The sequence below is a fragment of the Pristis pectinata genome, chromosome 1, assembly GCF_009764475.1.
Source record: "Pristis pectinata isolate sPriPec2 chromosome 1, sPriPec2.1.pri, whole genome shotgun sequence".
NCBI lineage: Eukaryota > Metazoa > Chordata > Chondrichthyes > Rhinopristiformes > Pristidae > Pristis > Pristis pectinata.
In genome coordinates this window covers 17978235-17998880 of record NC_067405.1, presented here as the reverse complement: position 1 = coordinate 17998880, position 20646 = coordinate 17978235, and the positions used below count along the sequence as shown (strand labels likewise).

At 39.9% G+C, this 20646-nt stretch overlaps 1 protein-coding gene across 3 annotated transcripts in view; it reads right to left on the bottom strand.

Moving 5' to 3' along the window:
* Positions 1-20646, bottom strand: part of cacnb4a (calcium channel, voltage-dependent, beta 4a subunit) — a 273005-nt gene that overhangs the window by 49729 nt on the left and 202630 nt on the right. For 2 of the 3 annotated variants that reach the window (XM_052011408.1, XM_052011428.1), the window contains 2 exons: positions 7298-7374; positions 6465-6484 (listed from right to left, as the gene is read on the bottom strand). In XM_052011408.1, the coding sequence (XP_051867368.1) occupies positions 6465-6484; positions 7298-7374 (97 nt within the window). The remainder of the gene's footprint in view (positions 1-6464; positions 6485-7297; positions 7375-20646) is intronic. The other variant, XM_052011418.1, reaches the window with a different exon arrangement.

Genomic DNA, 20646 nt, shown 5'->3' with positions numbered 1-20646 from the left:
TTACTTAAAGCAAGATACAATACTTATTACTACACACATTTAACAAACAAACAATAAATCTAGTCTAAGATCCAGCTTTCTGAGTTCTTCTTGATCTCCTTACAAGTTTGGTGTTGAATCAACTTTCAAACTGTTTGCTTCTGTATTTGAAAACAAAGAAGATTCTCCTTCTTTGTCAGATTTGCTTGGATTTTGTATTTCATTTCCCAAAGTCTGCACTGGATCCAGTTTGGACATAATTTCATGATCAAGTGGCTCACTTTCCATGCTGGACTCCTCTCTAGCAGAGGTCATAGGACCACTTTGGATTTTGTCACAAATTTCAATCAAATCTTTCTTGATTCTAAAAACCTTTACTGTGGTTCCCATCTCCCATCTGTGTGAGCTCAACCTGCTGGGTGAGTTAAGAACGTGAATGCAGTAAATTTTATTTGCAACTGCATTCCTTTTGATCAGAGTCATAGCAATATTTTTGACAAAACTGTTTTTCAACTTAAGCTCCAAAATTTGGTTGAACAAGCTCCGTGCGTTCTCAGCCATGTCTTTATCAAGAGTTCTGCAAAAGTTTACCCCATGATTATATGAGGAGTTATTCCATACTTCCAGCTAGCAATTGACCAACCATAGTTTCATGCCGTGTTTGAATATCCCTGCAACATTTGCTTCGTGAGAGTAATGAGATCTTGAGGTGCTAGTTTTCTTTCACATCCCAAAGGTATGTGAGTGAGTAGGTTAAATGACCACTATAAATTGCTCCTAGTGTCTAGGTGAGTGATAGAATCTGGAGGGGGAGGGGATTTGCCAAGAATGTGAGTCATAGAGTTAGACAGCACAAAAACATGCCCTTTGGCCCATAACTTAAACCTTTCCAATCCATGTACCTGTCCAACTGTCTTTTAAAAGTTGTTATTGAACCTGCCTCAACCACTACCTCTGGCAGCACATTCCACGTACATAATGCCCTTTGTGTAAAAGAAAGTTGCTCCTCAAGTTCCTATTAAATCTCTCCCCCCTCACCTTAAACCTATGCCCTCCAGTTCTTGATTCCCAACCCTGGGAAAAAGACTGACTGCATTCACCCTATCTATGCCCCTCATGATTTTATACACCTCTATAAGATCCTCTCTTAGTCTCCAACGCTCCAAGGAATAAAGTCCTAGCTGGTCCAACTTCTCCCTGTAACTCAGACCCTCAAGTCCGGGCAGTAAATCTTTTCTGCACTCCTTCCAGTTTAATCTTTCCTATAGCAGGGCGACCAAAACTGAACGCTATACTCCAAGTGCAGTCTCACCTGCCCTGACTTATGAAGGCCAGCGTGCCAAAAGCCTTCTTCACCACCCTGTCTACCTGTGACTCCAGTTTCAGGGAACCATGTACTTGTACACCAAGGTCCCTCTGTTCTACAACACTCCCCAGGGCCTACCATTCATGTGAAAGTCCTACCTTGATTTGGCTTTCCGAAATGCAACACCTCACACTTATCTGAATTAAACTCCATTTTCTGTTCCTTGTCCCACTTACTCAGCTGACCAAGGTGCCCCTGTAATTTTTGATAACCCTCTTCACTATCCACGATGTCACCTATTTTAGAGGAGATTGAAATAATGGGATTAATGTAGGATTAGTGTGAATAGGTGGTTGATAGTCAGCCAGATTCAATGGGTTGAAGGGCCTCTTTCTGTGCTGCACTTCTTTATAAGATAAGATAAATATCTTTATTAGTCACATGTACATCGAAACACACAGTGAAATGCATCTTTTGCGTAGAGTGTTCTGGGGGCAGCCAGCAAGTGTCGCCACGCTTCTAGCGCCAACATAGCATGCCCACAACTTCCTAACGCTAACTGCCACACTACTGTGCCTAGTCTGACTAACTCTCCATTCCTCCACATACTCAATGATATCTTTGATATCACTCCATTTCATATAACTTGCAAACAGTGTGGATCAAAACTAAGGCCACCTTCAAAAATATACTCTTTAGGCACACAGAGACCTCAAATATTGATTACATGTCTATAACTGTACTTGAATCCATATGCTTACTTCAATCCACTTTGAAAGTCTATTAATCAGTAAAAGGAAGATGTCACTTATTTTCATCAAAAGTCCACAAGTGCTCTCTGAAAAGGTCTTGTAGATGACCATGACCACAAAAGGCTTATTCTGACAACTTACACAAACACTGAATTTACTTGCCAATGCTTCAAGGTCACTCAGTTCAACCAGGGCAAGTAAAGCCTCTTGAAACTGCTTTCATACTGACAGTTCACTTGTGTTCAATATGAAGTTTGGCCAAATTTTTGATCTCCCTGCACATTATGCACCCCGAGTCACAAAACAACTCATTGCAATGTTTGTAGGAAGGTTTCAGTATCCTGCCTGTACACCGGTCAGATCTGTTCATCATTTCAATGGCTATTCATAGACCCTTTTCAACAGTGAGTCTTTCTGAAACTTATCTGTGGCTTCAAGACATGGTCATTGGAAAGTCTTCATGACCTCAACTAATGTGTTGATCAGATTTTCACTCTGGACATCAAAATAGTCATAGAGTTGTACAGCACAGAAATGGGCTCATCAGCCCACCATATCCATGCTGACCTTTTTGCTCATCAACACTAATCCCATTCGGACTATACCTTTCAATGGCTTGCCTATTCAAATGTCTGTCTAAATATTTCTTAAATATAGTGATTGTGTCTCATTCCATCACCTCCTCTGGCAGCAAGTTCCAGATATCAACTGCTCTCCATATGAAAACTGTTCCCATCAGATCCCCTTTAAAACTTTTTCCTCTCGCCTTAAAGCTATGTTGTCTTGTTTTTAATGTATCCTACCATGGGAAAACAACTCTGACTATCTAACCTATCTATGACTCTTACAATTTCATATCTCTCCATCAGCTCACCCCTCAGCCTCCTCGCTCCAGGGAAAACAAACCCAGCCAATCCAATCTCTCCCAGAACTAATGCCCTCCAATCCAGATAGCATCCTGGTGAATGTCCTCTGTGCTCACTTCAGCACAACCACACGCAATAGTGGCAGCACACCAGTGTTGTTCAGCTTGGAATTCCTGTACTTAATTGCTTAATAACACTACAATAGAAGAAATGCCTAACTTTGAATACCAGATGCCTCCATGGCAGATATCATCGCATTAAAACCTAATATTGCTAGAGGTGGCTTATGAACTGTAAAAGGGGTACATCAATGGTGCTGAGGTCGAGAGGGTTGACAGCTTCAAGTTCCTGGGAGTGAACATCACCAACAACCTGTCCTGGACAAACCACGTGGATGCCATGGCCAAGAAAGCTCACCAGCGCCTCTACTTCCTCAGGAGGCTAAAGAAATTTGGTTTGTCCCCTTTGACTCTCACCAACTTTTACCGATGCACCATAGAAAGCATCCTATCAGGATGTATCACGGCTTGGTATGGCAACTACTCTGCCCATGACCGCAAGAAGCTGCAGTGAGTTGTGGACACAGCCCAGTGCATCACGGACACCAGTCTCCCCTCCTTGGACTCTGTCTTTACCTCTCGTTGTCTTGGTGAAGCAGCCAGCATAATCAAAGACCCCACCCACCCGAGACATTCTCTCTTCTCTCCTCTTCCATCAGGTAGAAGATATAGATACCTGAGGGCACGTACCACCAGACTTAAGGACAGCTTCTACCCCACTGTGATAAGACTATTGAACAATTCCCTTATACAATGAGATGGACTATGACCTATGACCTCATGACCTCACAATCTACCTTGTTGTGACCTTGCACCTTATTGCACTGCACTTTCTCTGTAGCTGTGACACTTTACTCTGTACTGTTATTTTTTTTTACCTGTACTACATCAATGCACTAACTTGATGTAACTGCACTGTGTAATGAATTGATCCGTAACATCGGTTTGTAAGACTAGTTTTTCACTGTACCTCGGTACAAGTGACAATAATAAACCAATACCAATACCAAGGGTAGAGGATCTGCCTGGTTTAAAGCTAATAAAATCTCTTAATTCTGCATATTATTCCAAATGGGGTAGGCACGGTAGTGTAGCAGTTAGTGTAACGTAATTACAGCACCAGAGACCTGTGTTCAATTCCGGCCACTGTCTGTAAGGAGTTCGTACATTCTCCCCGTGTCTGCCTGGGTTTCCTCCGGGTGCTCCGTTTTTCCTCCCACATTCCAAAGACGTACAGGTTAGAAAGTTGTGGGCATGCTATGTTGGCACCAGAAACGTGGCGACACTTGTGGGCTGCCCCCCAGAACACCCAACACAAAGGATGCATTTCACTGTGTGTTTTGATGTACAAGTGACTAATAAAGAGATCTTATCTTATCTTAAATGCTTCACATTCTTGAATAGTGTCATAGTGTAGTCACTCCTTGTGAGAATTTCTCCTCCCAATCATCTACAACACACCTGCATCATTACTTGATGCATTCCATGCCAATTTAAGCTCATATTTAGCATTGTAATGAATGATGATAACTTCATTTGCTAATTTTTTCTTGTGTTCCTCATACGTACTTGGTTCTACATCCATTTAGCATTTTTTTGTAAACAAATATTGCAATGTTTGAAGGTATTTTCCATTAATGGTATCTGACAGAACTTACTATTGTATCTTGGCTTAACACTGAAGAGCCTGTACCAGTACCAATTTACATGTCAACATAGAAGTTGTTAATCAATGCATTTGCTCAAAAGCCTGTCTCTTTGTTGCTGTTACTCTTTGCAGCATAGATTGTGCACAGTCCCAGTTCCCCATTGACTATACAAGTTTCCAAAATATGAAGTTCCCCTTGTTATTTTAAATTTTCAATGTAAGTGCTTTTTTTCTCCTTTTCTTTGCCTTGGATCTGCAGGCTGTTGAAATGTGACCTTCCATTTGGCAACTTAAATTCTTGGGTGTTCTAGACTGACAAGGTTGGTGTGAATGATGGTCATTACAACAATTGCAATGGATTGAACTGGTCTCTTGGGCATTTTGGACTTGTCAGGTAGCTTTAACTTTGTTATGGCTCTCTGACTGTGGACTACTGACACAGCAGTCACTTCTGGTGGGCAAAATTCTCTCATATTTTTAGGATACTACTTCCATCAGACAAACATTTTATGTGCAAGTTAGAATATCAGGTTTTGTCTACACAGCAGCTTTGACTGTATTTGTTCCTCTACCAGCTCACACACAAACCTATTGCATAAGGCACAATTGCAATGCAAGGAAAAGTTATTTAATGAAACAATATATTCATTAATTGCCTCACTCTGTTTCTGGCTCCTTGTCCCAAACTTACTGCTATTTCCAATGCTTTGGACCAAAGTAATTTTCCAGTTTCTGTGCAACATCCTTAAACAAGACACATTTTGTGTTGTACCTTCTGAGATTTGTCAGTTGTGTTCCTGGCCTAACATCCATCAGAGTATTGCTTTTGTACGTTTCCATATCAAAGCATTTGGGGTTCTCACAATATCACCTTCTCCTTCAACCTCCTGGAAATCATTTGATCATTTAATATATGAACTAAATAATTTTTGAGCTCAGTCACACATGCCTGTTCTTCAAGTTAGCCAGTCAGGCAACAATGCTGTTCCCCTCCTATTCAACGCTAACATGATTAAACCAAGTGTGTGTGAAGGACCAAAGGTAAGTCAACACCACAGTCCATCACGTCTGTTGCTTGCTTTGCTATGCACTCTCATCAGTAGACATGGTGGCCTTCAACAAGTAAGATTACGCACAAGCATTCAGAAGAAACCACAAAATGAAACTTGGTGTTAGAAATTCACTTAAAACTTGCCAAGTGGGAGTCATCAATATCATTTAGCAATCTCAAAAAACATTACCATCTCAACACCAATTTGTAATGTCTTACATAGCCTTTAAGACGGTTAACCTATTTATATGTTGAGATTTAAAGCTGTTGGGCAAACTGAAAGTTCCTGACTCACTGAAAATGCTGCATTTTTAAAATGCAGACACACTGCATAACTCTTTTGTCCAAGAGAATCACAACATGAACACACACATGGATGCAGAGAAAGCATCACATTTGTGCCTAAAGATACACTTTAAATACGACACACATTTAGTTTCCTTTGCTCAAAGGATTTACAATCTGATATGTATAACGCACATTATCTCTCTTTGTCTAATAGGTTTGCAATCTGACACCGTAAATGCACGTTTTGCTCTCCCAATCCAATGGTTTTGAGATCTGCTACTGTACTACATATATTCAATTAGTTTCTTTTCAATGGGTTCACATTGTGAAATTGTACAAAACACATTCACCCCACTTCATTTACTGACATTCAACTCTCTTCATTTCAATGGGTTTACAATCTATCTCACTATTTCTCATACAATCTCACTGCTGGTGATGGTTTGAGAATGATTTAAGGAGAACCACCAATCATGCTGACACTTTAACAACAACAGGATGAAACACAAACTCACCACTTTTTGCTTCTGTTTTGCTGCAATGGAAAAGGAATATTTTTAAGAATAAATAGTATAGTGCTGGATATCATTATACCTAAATTCAATTACAAATCTCAAATATTTGAATATGAAAAGTGATATCTGCTATAAATCTCTATAATTAAAAAAATACATACAGTATAACAATTGATAATAATTAAATTGTGAAAATGATGTGCAGATTGTTTGCGTATTTTATAATTAATATAGATATATGCTGTTTCTTTTAGCAAATACAAAAATATAAACATAACAGAGAAGCAATATCACACTAATAAAAACAGGAAATGCAGTAAAGAGTTAATGTTTCATGTCAAAGATGATTTCCTTCATTGGAAATCTTCACCTGATAAAGGGTCGTTGACCTACAACATTAACTGTTTCTCTTTCCAAGGAATCTCCTAACCTGTTCAGTGGTTCCAGCATTTCATGTTTTTATTTTAGACTTCTAGCATCTGCATTTCTTTGATTTTCAAATAAAGGCTCAATTGTTTTGAATCGATAGGCTCAGCATTAATTTTAGACTCAATCTGTATTTGAACATATTCAATAAACTGAGAAGGAACTATAATTCTGTAAAGCAGTAAAAAAAAACATGTTTTGTTTTAGAGTACTGAAGAGTTCAGAAAACACTGATAAACATCTTGAGTTTCACTCACAGTTCATCACACTTTCTGAACTCCTTGATGTCTTACTTACTTTGTTATGCAATGCATAGTGATCAGGTATAATACCCACAAAGTTAAAGTCAGTTGAGCAATTGAAAGTCGAATACTCCAGGTGTGATTAAACAGCAAGAACAAATTCACCTGAAGAAGGGGAGGGAGAACGCCACGTACCAGACACCATATCACCGAGGCTGGAAGAAGAGTTCCCACTGGACTTCCTAATAACAAAATATTAAATAATTATTGAAAGGAAGACTGGGTAACAGTGAAGACTGTCATTAGTTATTACACCAAAAGCGGCTTCAAAATACTTTCAATTTTTCTATGACTTTATGTTATAAAAATAATCAATAAGCAAAACAAAAGGATTGACAACCAAAAGTTGGATCACTTATGAGACCTAAGTGTTAACTCTCTTTCTATTATCACTGATGCTGTATGACCGGTGGATTACTTCCAGCATTTTCTATCTTTATAAACATAATATCACAGATTGGAATTCAACAGATTTTTACCAAAACAAAGTAAATCATTCAAAAACTCCAAATAGACATGTAGCCCATTAAGACCAGAATACATTAAGGCAGTAATACTCCCTTCAGCTTTTTTGTTTGTTCATTCAAGGGTTGTCACTGGTAATACTGAACCTAAGTGCTAAACTGAAAAGGCTGTTAAGACTCAATCACATTAGTGGGTCTGGAATGGTACAGAGGCCAGACCAGGTAAGGAGGGCAGATTTCCTTCCCTGAAGGACATTACAACTACCTAGTAGTTTTATGGTCATTATTACTTAGACAAACTATAATTCCAGATTAATTTAATTATTTGAACAAATTCTTCAGGTGTCATTGTGGGAGAGTCTGGTTTTGGAATGATCTGATTGTAACCTTCTAGAAAATCAGGGAGAGGGAGCACTAAATGCAAATGTAAGTATCAACCACTGATTGGACTCATGCCCTATTGAAGTAAATGGAATTGAATGTATGGAAGTGAGTATAATCACTGGCTGATGCATAAGTCTAGCTCTGGCAATCTAAAATGAATTTCAACCTCAAAGATATTCACTACAAATTTGTAGGTTGATGTTAATTTTTTTTCCATTTGTGAAGACATTGGGATAGAAAATGATACTTTATCTATTTATATACACAGTTTATACCAGCTGCAAATTGAGCTCAACTTCTGAAATTTGATTCTATTGAAGCCAATGAAAAAAATTTGAAAGGGCGTACTTTGTATGTATGTTTACTATGAAGGACAAATTTCTACCCCATGATCTGTGAAGTTATTATAGATTTGGGTAGATTTTCACCAACTGAAAAGCAAATTTTAAATCTCAATGATGCCTTTTGCCCACACCTTATCTAACTTTGGACTTGCCATAAGGCAGCAATGTTAAATATATATTCAGGGAAATAAAGTTATGGAAACCAAGCCAAGTCTCTCCTCATTTTTTTTTCAGTTTTAAGAAAAACTATTACTCCAGACAGAGTTATAAATAGTCGAGCCTTGACTGCTTGCTTGGGCTAACTAACTGAGTAAGAACCACTCTAAAAAAAATGAACCTAAATCTGATTGCAATGCAGTAATTCACTGAAACTGCAAACGTGGTGTAGGAACATCTTCATGACTCTTGATCTGCAGTTCATCAGTAAGAAGCTAAATCAGCAGAAGTCACCATAAAGTTATCAAATTATTGAAAAAAATAATTGTCTTTTAGGGAAAAAATTCCCATCTTTACAGGGCTAGGCAACTTCTACAGCAATATAATTGACTCTTATTTGCATTCTAAACTGTTTACTGCTCCATTCTATGTGGCAGCAGTTCAAGAAGTCATCTTCTCTGGAAAGCGTTGGATAGGCAATAAATGCCCATCTTGGTAGTCATGCACACTTCTGAAAATCAGTATCAAAAATACTGAACAAACTCATCTGTCCAGAAGATTGAAATCAATGGATCCAAATTTCAAAAGCAGAGTGGAACAGGCAGCTGCTGTTATATGGCACTAGGGATCAAGAATGAATTTCTTGGAAAATATATAAAAAAAGAGTTGCAATTCATCCTTTCTTATATGCAATTAAGCATGTGGCATAATAATGTGTCTACATCCAATCCATTTCTGAAATTTGGTTCCATTGAGTTCAATGCGCATTATATCACAGAGCTAGTGTATTCAACCCAGAGCAAATTTCTACCCCACAGTATTTTTTTACTCGCAGGTAGGAACTAAAAAAAAACACATTTTCGAAAGTTTTAATGATGTAAATATTATTTAGAGCTTCAGAGCTTAGAGCTTCAAAGTCCTAATGATTGATTTGTCGTATTAAAAGGATAGATTTCCACACCATAATCGAAGTCTATTTTCTTCATCTTTTTATGTAGTTCTTCATCTGAGCAATTCTGCTCCTTTGATTGGGTGTGATGTTTGGATAAAAAGAGTCTCATTTGCTGTCAGCTGTGCCCTTGTTTGAGGCACTCACACTTCTGCCCCCTCAAACTGTGGCACTTTCTGGCCCCTCAAGTGGACATAAACAAAATCCTACAGCATTGGTTTGAAGAAGAAATAGGGGAGTTATCTCCTGTTTGTCAAAGCTTGTGTAAATAAATTGGCTATCACACTTACTGCTTCCCAAAATCACAGCTCAATTTCATGTTTATAGAGATGTTCATCATAGTGTTTTTTTTAAAAAGCTACCTGCATTGCAGATATTAATTCAATTTAAATCATTGGCTGTAATGCTGATTAGACTGTCTTGGTGTAAAAATGCAATTAATTTATACATTGGCTGTAATGCAGATTAGACTGTGTTGGTATAAACATGCAATTAATTTATACATCTTCAAAAATAGGCACAATATATGAATCACACTCTCAAAAATGGAATTACGTTTTTGGTGAATCCTAGATGCTATATTCTACAAGATAGGCAGCAATAAGCTGCAGATATTCCTTTTTACATGAAGATTAAAAAAAAACTTAGAAGTTATTCTAATCCTATACAATCCTATTCAACACATCAGTCCCATCTTCATACCTTTGTCCCACCTCTGCGCTTCTGATTCTTAGCAAACCATTAGAAGCTGCAATGGAATGGCTACATGACTTTACTTCCCTGCTAATGGTTTAGAAAATAGACCCAGGCTATGTTCTACTGCTTCCCCAAGGCAACAACAGCAAAATGGACAAGGCCATGGGATATGACTGAGCTGTGAGACAACTTCTCAGTAAAATACAGGAGGGAAGCATTTATCCTGAATGTCAAAGTGAAGATAGAGATGTTCAGCAAAAATACAAGTTAAACTTTAATGAATATGCAAACTTGTAATTTTTCATGCAGTTGTTTTATCAAAAGAATCTTTATCAGAGCCTTATGACAGAGCTGGTAACTCATGGATTTTTTTTCTACCTTCCCAAATTTTCACACATTTTTCAGTGTCACTGGTATTGAGAGGTGCTGCTTGATGTTCAAAAAAGATCTGTTGCCCTCTTTCCTCATAAATATGACTAATAAACTTTTTTTCAGAGGCTGCCCTCTTTACAATGCATGATCTTGCCCAATTATTGCAAAGTGTGCTTTAATTGCATATCTATGTGCAGCAAAAATGAAAATATTGATGTTAAAATAAAAATAAATCTTTGCTTAATGATAATCTCATTGAAACTTACAAAATTTCTACTGGGCTTGACAGAGTGCATGCAGAGAGAATGTTTCCCTTGGCTGAGGAGTCCAGAATGGCTAAAAGCAAGATGTGGGTAACCTTGGACTGAGAAGAGGAGAAATCTCTTCTCTCTGAGTGTGAAGATCTATCCCAGAGGCTCAGTCATTGAGTTCACCCAAAACAGAGATTGTTAGATTTCTGGATATTAATGGATACTAATTCCAGTAAAACCTGAGTGCTCTGGATGACCAAAGAGATAGAGAATAAAGTAAAGCAAAGCAAAATAAGTGTTTAATAGAGTGATGACAGAAGTGTAAACCAGGTTGATTATAGAAACTTCAGAGGAGAAATATAAAGGGAAAAGAAATAGTATGAGAAAAAACTGGAGAGAAAAACAAAAGGGAATTCAAAATTCTGTTGCAGACATGTAAAGGGTAAATAGCTAGAGATAAGGTAGGACCAGTCATGGACCAAAAAGGATCTATTCACAGCAGTAAAGAGCATTGAAAGAGGATGCTCTTGGAGACTCAGCAAAGGAAGATGTGGTTGGTTTACTTATTGAATTAAAATTGATGAAAAGAAAGGCTACCCATACTTAAATTGGATATACCACCCAGTCCAGATGGGATCTACCTGAGGTTGCTGAGGAAGATAAGAGGAGAAATTACAGAGATTTTGGCCATAATCTTAGAAAGAGCTGTAAATATAGGGATGATGTCTCAGGACTGGCGAATTGTAAATGTTACACCCTTGTTCAAATGTACAGACTGGGTTTGCCCAGGGTTCAATACTATTAAGGAATATAATATGTATATTAAGAAATAATATAAAGATTATATAATTGCCATAGTTATATAATGTATATGAAATCAAAATGATTGGCAAAAGATTCACAAGAAACATGAGGAAAAGTCTTTTGTGTAATGCAGCAAGTGGTTTGAATCTGGAGCAAACTGACAGGAGGAGTAATGGAGATGAATTCAATCATCACGTTCGAAAGGGAACTGAATAAGTTCTTGAGAGGGAAAGAACATTGCAAGAGGAAGAAAACAGGAAGAGAACTGGCAAACACTTGATAGGTCAAATAATGTCCTTCCATGCCGTAATGCCTGTCCTGGTCAAATCACGGAGATGCCACGGCCAAGAAAGCTCACCAGCACCTCTACTTCCTCAGGAGGCTAAAGAAATTTGGTATGTCCCCTTTGACATGCACCAACTTTTATCGATGCACCATAGAAAGCATCCTATCTGGATGCATCACGGCTTGGTACGGCAATTGCTCTGCTCAGGACCGCAAGAAACTGCAGAGACTTGTGGACACAGCCCAGCGCATCACGGAAACCAGCCTCCCCTCCTTGGACTCTGTCTTTACCTCTCGCTGCCTTGGTGAAGCAGCCAGTATAATCAAAGACCCCACCCAGCCGGGTCATTCTCTCTTTGCTCCTCTTCCATCAGGTAGGTACAGGAGCCTGAGGGCACATACCACCAGACTTAAGGACAGCTTCTATCCCACTGTGATAAGACTATTGAGCAGTTCCCTTATACGATGAGATGGACTCTGACCTCATGATCTACCTTGTTGTGACATTGCACCTTATTGTCTACCTACACTGCACTTTCTCTGTAGCTGTGACACTTTACTCTGTACTGTTATCGTTTTTACCTGTACTACCTCAATGTACTCTGTACTTACTCAATGTAACTGCACTGTGTAATGAATTGACCTGTACGATCAGTATGCAAGACAAGTTTTTCACTGTACCTTGGTCCAAGTGACAATAATAAAAAAATACCAATACCAGTAATTGGTTTGCATGCAAAGCGTTCCTGCCTCGAAAATCTGCATTGTAATCATCCAAGTCTCGTAAAACATCTAAGAATGTAAAATACTTGTAATGTACTTTTATTTCCTCATTTTCATCCTAGTCTTTTTTTAAATGAACTATTAGATGATGCCTCTGCCAGCAAGGCTGGAATTTGTTGCTTATTCAAGATTTTGTGATTGAGAAGATGGTGGTGGTGAGCCACTACACTCAGCTAATGTCGTCCTTCTGGTGAGGGGACTCAGTACTGTTGGGTCAGAGTTTTTACCTAATCTAGTTGAATCTCCACTATTGTTTTCTTATCTGCCACTTAAGGAAGACAAGTTGAATTATAGGTCAATTAAAATCGTCTTGAGTTGCAGATTTACATTCCTAAATCTTGAGAATGCAAGACATGCAATTCCTACTTCAGGGAAGAATTGCACTATTTAAAGCTCAGTATTCTTGCAATACATGTCACTTCAGATTAAGCAAGTATTCTTGCACTATTTGTTAAGTAAAAGATTTCTCCACTCATACACCTGATCTGTGATAACATTTACAGTGACACTGGAACGTGAGCTTCTCTCATAGGTGAAGCCAGTTGTCCAACTTTTGTCCAACTGTTGAACCCAGTTTTAAGTTCTTGCCCCTTCTGTTCACCAACATTTGTGTCAGTGGGAAAGTTCAGCTTGAAACTGACTTCACCCTACCTGACACGGGGGGCTATAAAAGATTTATTTTCTGGAGTAAATGATTTTAAAGCATTTTAAAGCCCTTGAAGCCGGGAAGCAGTGGTGTGGTAATTAAGGCTGTACACTGCTAAGAGCACCAGTGGTACTTTTGTCTGTCGACAACTGTTGTGGTCACAAAACCTGCTGTATTGTTGCATTGGCAAAATTAATTCTCTATTTGACCTTTTATTGAAGGAATCCCACCCCAGTTTAACATGTACACCATTACGATGAATGGCAGCCTGCTGTTGCACTTATATTTTTATGCATTTTAACTAAGAACAGAGGAGGTTACAAGGAAGTTTGAGGTAAGTTATTTCAAGAAGAAATTTTAAGTTAATTTAAAGTTTGCCTTCAAGATTTGAGGGCCTGGCTCATGCTAGGGGTATCGACCAAATTATTCAGATTGCCTCAGACGTTGAGATTTATTTCAAAAATATCACATTCAATGTTCAGTCTTTATTGATTTGAAGGCATCATTTCTCAGGTTTTTGTGGAAGGGAGCTTTTAAGCGACTTCCATCTTGGAGTTAAGACTTGGGATTGCATAATGTTTAGGAGGGATAGAAAGGCAACAGGAGATGGGCCAATTGCATTCCCAAACTTTTTTTTTAACTGTTTTACACCATTTATCAGATCTTACAGTGAAATACCACATGTTTTCTACTGATGATACTGTTACTACCATGATGATGATGGCTATAATTCTGATATTACCACAGAGAATGGCACAGAAGGAGGCCACTTAACTCCTTGAGTTTGTGCCAGCTCCGAGCAGTGCAATCCTGTCAGTCCCAAATAGAATCATGGAATCAACTTCTATGTTACAGTAGTGACAACACTTCAAAAGCACTTCATTGGAGTAAAGATCTATGTGACATCCTACAGATATGAAAGTTGCCACCTAAATGCAAGTTCTATTTATTATTACTGATAATGATGATTTCACATTTCTGATATGGTTTAAATTGTGTAAATGTGTATGTAATTCCTGGTAATCCTTGGGCTGTTGCCAACTACATTGATTGGGACTAGCTTGGAAATCTCAGTTAAAAGTCTGGTCTCAATAGTGGGGGTCTCAGAAAGGAGGAAATATCAGATGATAATACCATGCTGACATCAGTAAACGCTGTATTCCTGACACTCAAGGTTATGAATGAGTTTAGGAAGTTGTTCAATAATTTGTGCAAATATAGAAAGCCAGCACCAGTACTTAATCAATGAGTCAAAGGACAGATATGGATTGTGAATCAGTCTATGCAAGTTACTTCAAGTATAATTGTCCCAGTGCCAACCACACAAAGTAAGTAACATTGAAAGCAGACTACAAGTTGTTGCTGTTCATCACTCGTTCTTGAGTATGACCATGGCATCTTTTGTGTTGCGATGTGTATGGAGATGGCTGATTTGACCTAAGTAGGGGCTCTATAGTTCCTTTCACAAAGGTGCCGTAGGGATGCCGTAGCTTCAGTGGTTCTTGATTTTCCATAGTCTCTTTGCTTCCTCCATTCTACCTTCCATTATGAACAAGCACATGCAGACCTCACATACAGACAACACGTAACCCGACTGCTGCTGTAAACTGATATCTCCAACTGCCCTAAAAAAAGAGGTGATTTTCTAGAAGTGGGGAGGGAGGTTTGCATGTGAAGAGAAATGTTTGCACTCCAATTCATTCAGATCCTTTGAAATGGTGTGAATGAATTGTTCACTCCATGCATGATTTGACACAGCAGAGTAAAAGTGGCACAGATTGCTTTGATTCAGAACTGACTCACCCAGGCAGATAAAACAGTCACATCTGAGTACCTTCTTTTATCAGCACCATTTATTAAATGTGAATAATTGCATCACTTTGTCCAAGTAGTTATGAACATATAAAATACACCAGCAGTAAAAGGCAAGCTGCCCCTTCAAACCTGCTTCACAAGATGAAGGCTGCAGCATCACTTCCTATCCACTGCCCACCATCACACTCACCCCCTCCTCCATCCCACCCCCAACTCAAGCAAACCCATGCATACCCTTGGAAGCGGAAAAAATAAAGTGAGAGAAAACCTGTAGCCAATCAAGAATTGTTCAAGCAGCAGGCCATTCAGCTCACATGATGCATGCAGGGTGTTGAGAAGGCACACAGTGGTGGCGCAGTGACATTGCAGCTGCCTCACAGCCCCAGTGACCCTGGGATGGATTCTAACCTCCAGTGCTGTCTATGTGGAGGCTGCACTTTCTCTCTGTGATAGTGCGGGTTCCCCCGTGAGTGCTCCAGATCCCAAAGATGTGCTATTCGGTAGGTTGACCAGATATAGTAAATTATCCATGCCTTAGGCAGCTGGTGACGAATTGAGAGAGGGAGTGTGAATGGCCATGGGAGAGTCATAGAGTCATACAACACGGCAGCAAGCAGGCCCTTCAGCCCATCACATCCATGCTGACCAAGATTCCCAGATTCCCATCTAAGCTAGTCCCTTTTGCTCGCGTATGGCCCGTATCCCTCTAAACCTTTCCTATCCATGTACCTGTCCAAGTTCCTTTTAAATGTTCTGCCACAACCACTTCCTCTGGCAGCTTATTCCACATACGGATCACCCTCTGGGTGAAAAAGTTGCCACTCTCCCCCTAAATCTATGTCCTCTAGTTGTCCTTAATGGAGAGGGAATGGGATACAGGGCAATAAGTGAAGGAATGGGACTGATGGTATTGCTCTGAGTGCCAGCAATATACTCAGTAGAATGAATTATATCCTTCTGTGTTATAAGGGAATATGAAAAGATGGGCAATGGGATTACTTTAGGACTGCTTGAACCAAGAGTTGAAATGGGTAACTCTTTTTTTTAAACAACATTATAAATATGGCAGTGAACATGGAGCTTATAGTCACATAGTTGCCCTTTTTCTGTGCTGTAAAGGTCCTTCAGCAAGCCTTGATTCCTTAACATGGCTCATTCCATGGGATTGTACTGGAGGTTATGTAAGCGAGTCTCCAGAGCGAGTCTTGAACTCACTGCAAGCTATCTGAGAGGCGAGAGGCCTGTCTACAAAAGTAAAGCCCACCTCTAGAAAAGGTAAAGGAAGAAAGAAACTGTAACAACCACAAAGTGCTTAAAGATTGACCTTAGCTCTGTCAAGGGAATAAGTTAGGATACATCATTGGTATAGAATAGAGGAAGCTTTATACGATGCTTAGCCTGTGTATCATTTTATCTGGAAATCTAATCAGAGAGTGCTCAAGATGGAAAAGTGTTCTATTTCCCAGCTAATGATATCCTTTGGGAGTTTCACAACCAAAAAAAAATCTCATTTCAGTGCAGCTTCGGAATGCAATAATTGCATAAAACACCCACAATATCAGAATCACAATCAGGTTTATTATCACTGACGTATGTCGTGAAATTTGTTGTTTTGCGGCAGCAGTTCAGTGCAAGACATAAAGACATAAAAATTACTATAAGTTACTAAAATAAATGAATAACGAGATAATGTTCACGGGGTCATGGACCGTTCAGAGATCTGATAACGGAGAGGAAGAAGTTGTTCCTGAATCATTGAGTGTAGGTCTTCAGGCTCTTGTACCTCCTCCCTGATGGTAGTGATGCAAAGGTTTGAGTCCATGATGGAGTTGGCTGAGTCTACAACCCTTTGCAGCCTCTTTTGCTCCTGCACATTGGAGTCTCCATACCAGGCGGTGATGCAACCTTTTCTACCGCTAATCTCTCAATGAGGACTGGTACAGTATGTGTTCTCCCAACTTCCGCTTCCTGAAGTCCACAATCAATTCCTTAGTCTTGCTGATGTTGAGTGTGAGGTTGTTGTTGCGACACCACACAACCAGCCAATCTACCTCACTCCTGTACACCTCCTCATCACCATCTGAGATTCTGCCAACAACAGTGAGGTCATCGGCAAATTTACCGATGGCTTTTGAGCTGTGCCTAGCCACACAGTCATGAGTGCAGAGAGAGTAAAGCAGTATAGAATAGTCACAAGCAGTAACACAAAAGAGCCAAGATGCTCTGCATGATAAACACTGAATACAAATCATTGGTTCATGGAACCTTAGTGTATTTACGGCCCAAGAGATGCTTCTCAGGAGCATTGGAGGCTGAGGGGAGACCTGGTAGAGTTTATAAAATTATGAGAGGCATAGATGGGTCGACAGTCAGAGTCTTTTTCCCAGGGTAGAAACGTCAAATGTGAAAGGACAGATCTTTATGCTAAGAGGGGGAAAGTTTAAAGCTGATGTGCGGAGTAAGTTTATTTCCACAGAGAGTGGTAGGTGCCTGGAATGCACTGCCAGGGGTGGTGGTGGAAGCAGATACAACAGTGGCATTTAAGAGCTATTTAGGCAAGCACATGAATATGCAGGGAATAGAGGGATATGGATCAAATGCAGGGAAATAGTTTTAACTTCATTGAGCATAGTGGTCAGCATAGAAAACATGGGCTGTTGTCTGTGCTGACCATTTACAAATTTACAGGATCAGATGGGCTGGGATTGTTTACTTTAGAACATTGGACGCTGAAAGGAGCCTTATTTGACCTGTCTAAAATGATGAGGGACTGAGACAGAGTAAATAGGAAGGACCTATTTCCCTTAGCTGAGCGATCAAAAAGTAAGGGCACCGATTTAAGGTAATTGGAAGAAGTTTCTGAGGGGAAACGAGGAAAAAAAATCACCTAGAAGAGTGATGCGGTCTGAATTTCACTGCCCGTAGAGGCAGAAACCGTCACTACATTGAAAAAGTGTCTGAATTTGTACTTGGAGATCTGCAATCTTCAGGTCTACAGATCAAGAGATAGAAAATAGGATTAGATTAGGTGGTTTCTTTTTGTCCATCATGGGCATAATGAGCCAAATGGCCTCTTTCCATGTTATAAATTTCCTATAATTCTAGTATTTATTATAGGATTTATGCAGTATTTGCAGTATTTATGTAAATGTAGAGACTAACTAAATATGAGACCTTAAATAATGGAAGGTTAAAAACAGGAGGGTCAACTGCATAACGTTATTTTTAATGGAAGTATCGAAACTACTTTGTAAATATTGTCAGGGGACAAACAGGCAAGGATAGTGTCTTGTTGATGAATTGCAGGACTTGAAATCAGTTAGTCCTCAAATTCACTATTTTCTACATCAGCTTGCTTCATTCCTCCTAGAATACCAACAGCTAGAAGCATCTAGCCTAAGGCCGAAGAAACTGCTAGCTTGTGAATTTCAATCCACTTTCACCACGCAGACAGCATCCTGCCTCTCAAACCCTGCCACCACCATCATAGGCACAGTAGTGTAGCGGTTAGCATAATGCTATTACAGCATTACATTAATCGCTACACTACCATGTTCAATTCCTGCCGCTGTCTGTAAGGAGTTTGTACGTTCTCCCCATGTTTGTGTGGGTTTCCTCTGGGTGCACAATTTTCCTCCCACATTCCAAAGACGCACAGGTTAGGAAGTTGTGGGCATGCTATGTTGATGCCAGAAGTGTGGCGACACTTGCGGGCTGCCCCCAAAACATTCTACGCAAAAGGTGCATTTCACTGTATGTTTTGATGTACATGTGACCAATAAAGACATATCATCATCATCATCTCAGTAACAAACTGTTCTTAGACTGGAAGGAGTGTTTATCCCCAATAGGCTCAACTTGTGCAAATCCAAAGAACTCAACATATCCACTCACATAACATTTCCACAGCTCTTCAGCCATACTTACAGGCAGGAGAACCTCTGTAAAAATAAATAGCTGCCCTGAGATATCTGTGATGCCTCAGCAATGTTTTCCTAAATTGACTTCTGTTCATCGCAAGGTTCAAAACCTCTGTTGAATACAGGAAGTCCCTGACTTACGAATGCCCGTACTTACGAACCGACCACGAAGGTCGGTTCGTAAGCGAGCCCGGCCCCTGATCCTACCACGGCAGCGGTACACCTTCTTTGGCCCAACCCCGGGCCATGTGTGCATACACGGCCGGGGAACCCTGGGCCAAGTGCGTATGTGTGGCTGGGGCCATGTGCGGCCACAATCCCCGGCCCAAGTGCGCGCACGCGGCCGCGATTTCCGGCCCAAGTGCGCATGCACAGACACTGTTCCTAGTTACATACAAAATCGGGTTACGAACAGTCTCAGAAACGGAACTCATTCGTAACCCAGGGACTTCCTGTACTATCATTCAATGTAAAGCCCCGCCAGTGTTCAAACAACCCTTCCACAGTTAACAAGTATGAGGGCACAAACTAAATCATCCACTGCAACTCTATGTGCTTGGTTTCAGCACGAGTAGCAGACCACCCATATACAAATTTGCTGACGACACCACTGTTGTTGGACGAATCACAGGAGGTGAAGAGTCAGCGTACAGGAGCGAGACAGGACACCTGGTTAAGTGGTGCTGCAACAACAACCTCTCACAATGTCAGTAAAACTAAAGAACTGATTGTTGACTTCAGGAAGGGGAAGGAGGGCGAACATACGCCAGTCTACATTAGTGGATTGTGTTACGGACTCAGTGAAAGTCCCTTTAAGATAGAGAGTGTGTGTGTATGTGTGTGTGGGGCGTGCTTACGTCAATAGAAGATAAAGGACGTAATGACGTTGTTGAAGAAGTCAGAAGAAGAAGAAGGAGAGAGAGAGAAGGGAGAGAGACACCAGTCTGCTTGTTTTCTCTATCGATGGATGAGAAACAATAACTGTGTTTGCCACTGAAATCCATGTATGGAAGTTGGAAGTAATCCGGTGGAGTTCACTTTGTTGCTGACCTGTAGAAGGAAACAGGTATTTGTATGTGGACGACCACGGTTCGGATGCTTTTCGGGGTGAGGAAGTCACTACCGAGTAAACACTGAAGTGTCGTTTGGGTTCCATCGTGGAACATTTGGATTTCGTATGTACTCTCTCTATGTTTTTCTACATCTACATCTTATCTTCAGACAACGGTGGTTGTTGAAGAAGCCCTTGCTCATGTTTCACCTTATGGCTTGCGGAACTGAACTTTAAGAACCATTCAGGAACTGGGAGTTTTGGACTTTGTCACACACACACACACACACACACGAAGAGTTTAGTTTTGGGGTTAACGTTCGAGGTTTAACATTTTTGAATTCTAACATACTAACATTTTTACTTTTATTTTACGTATTATCATAAGTAGTGATTAATAAAATAGTTTTTAACACTAAATCATGCTCAGTGTGTTTCTTTTGTTGCTGGTTTGTGACAATTGGCAGTGGAGAGAGTCAGCAGCTTTAAATTCCTGTCAATATATTGGATGGTCTGTTTTGGGCCAGCACATAG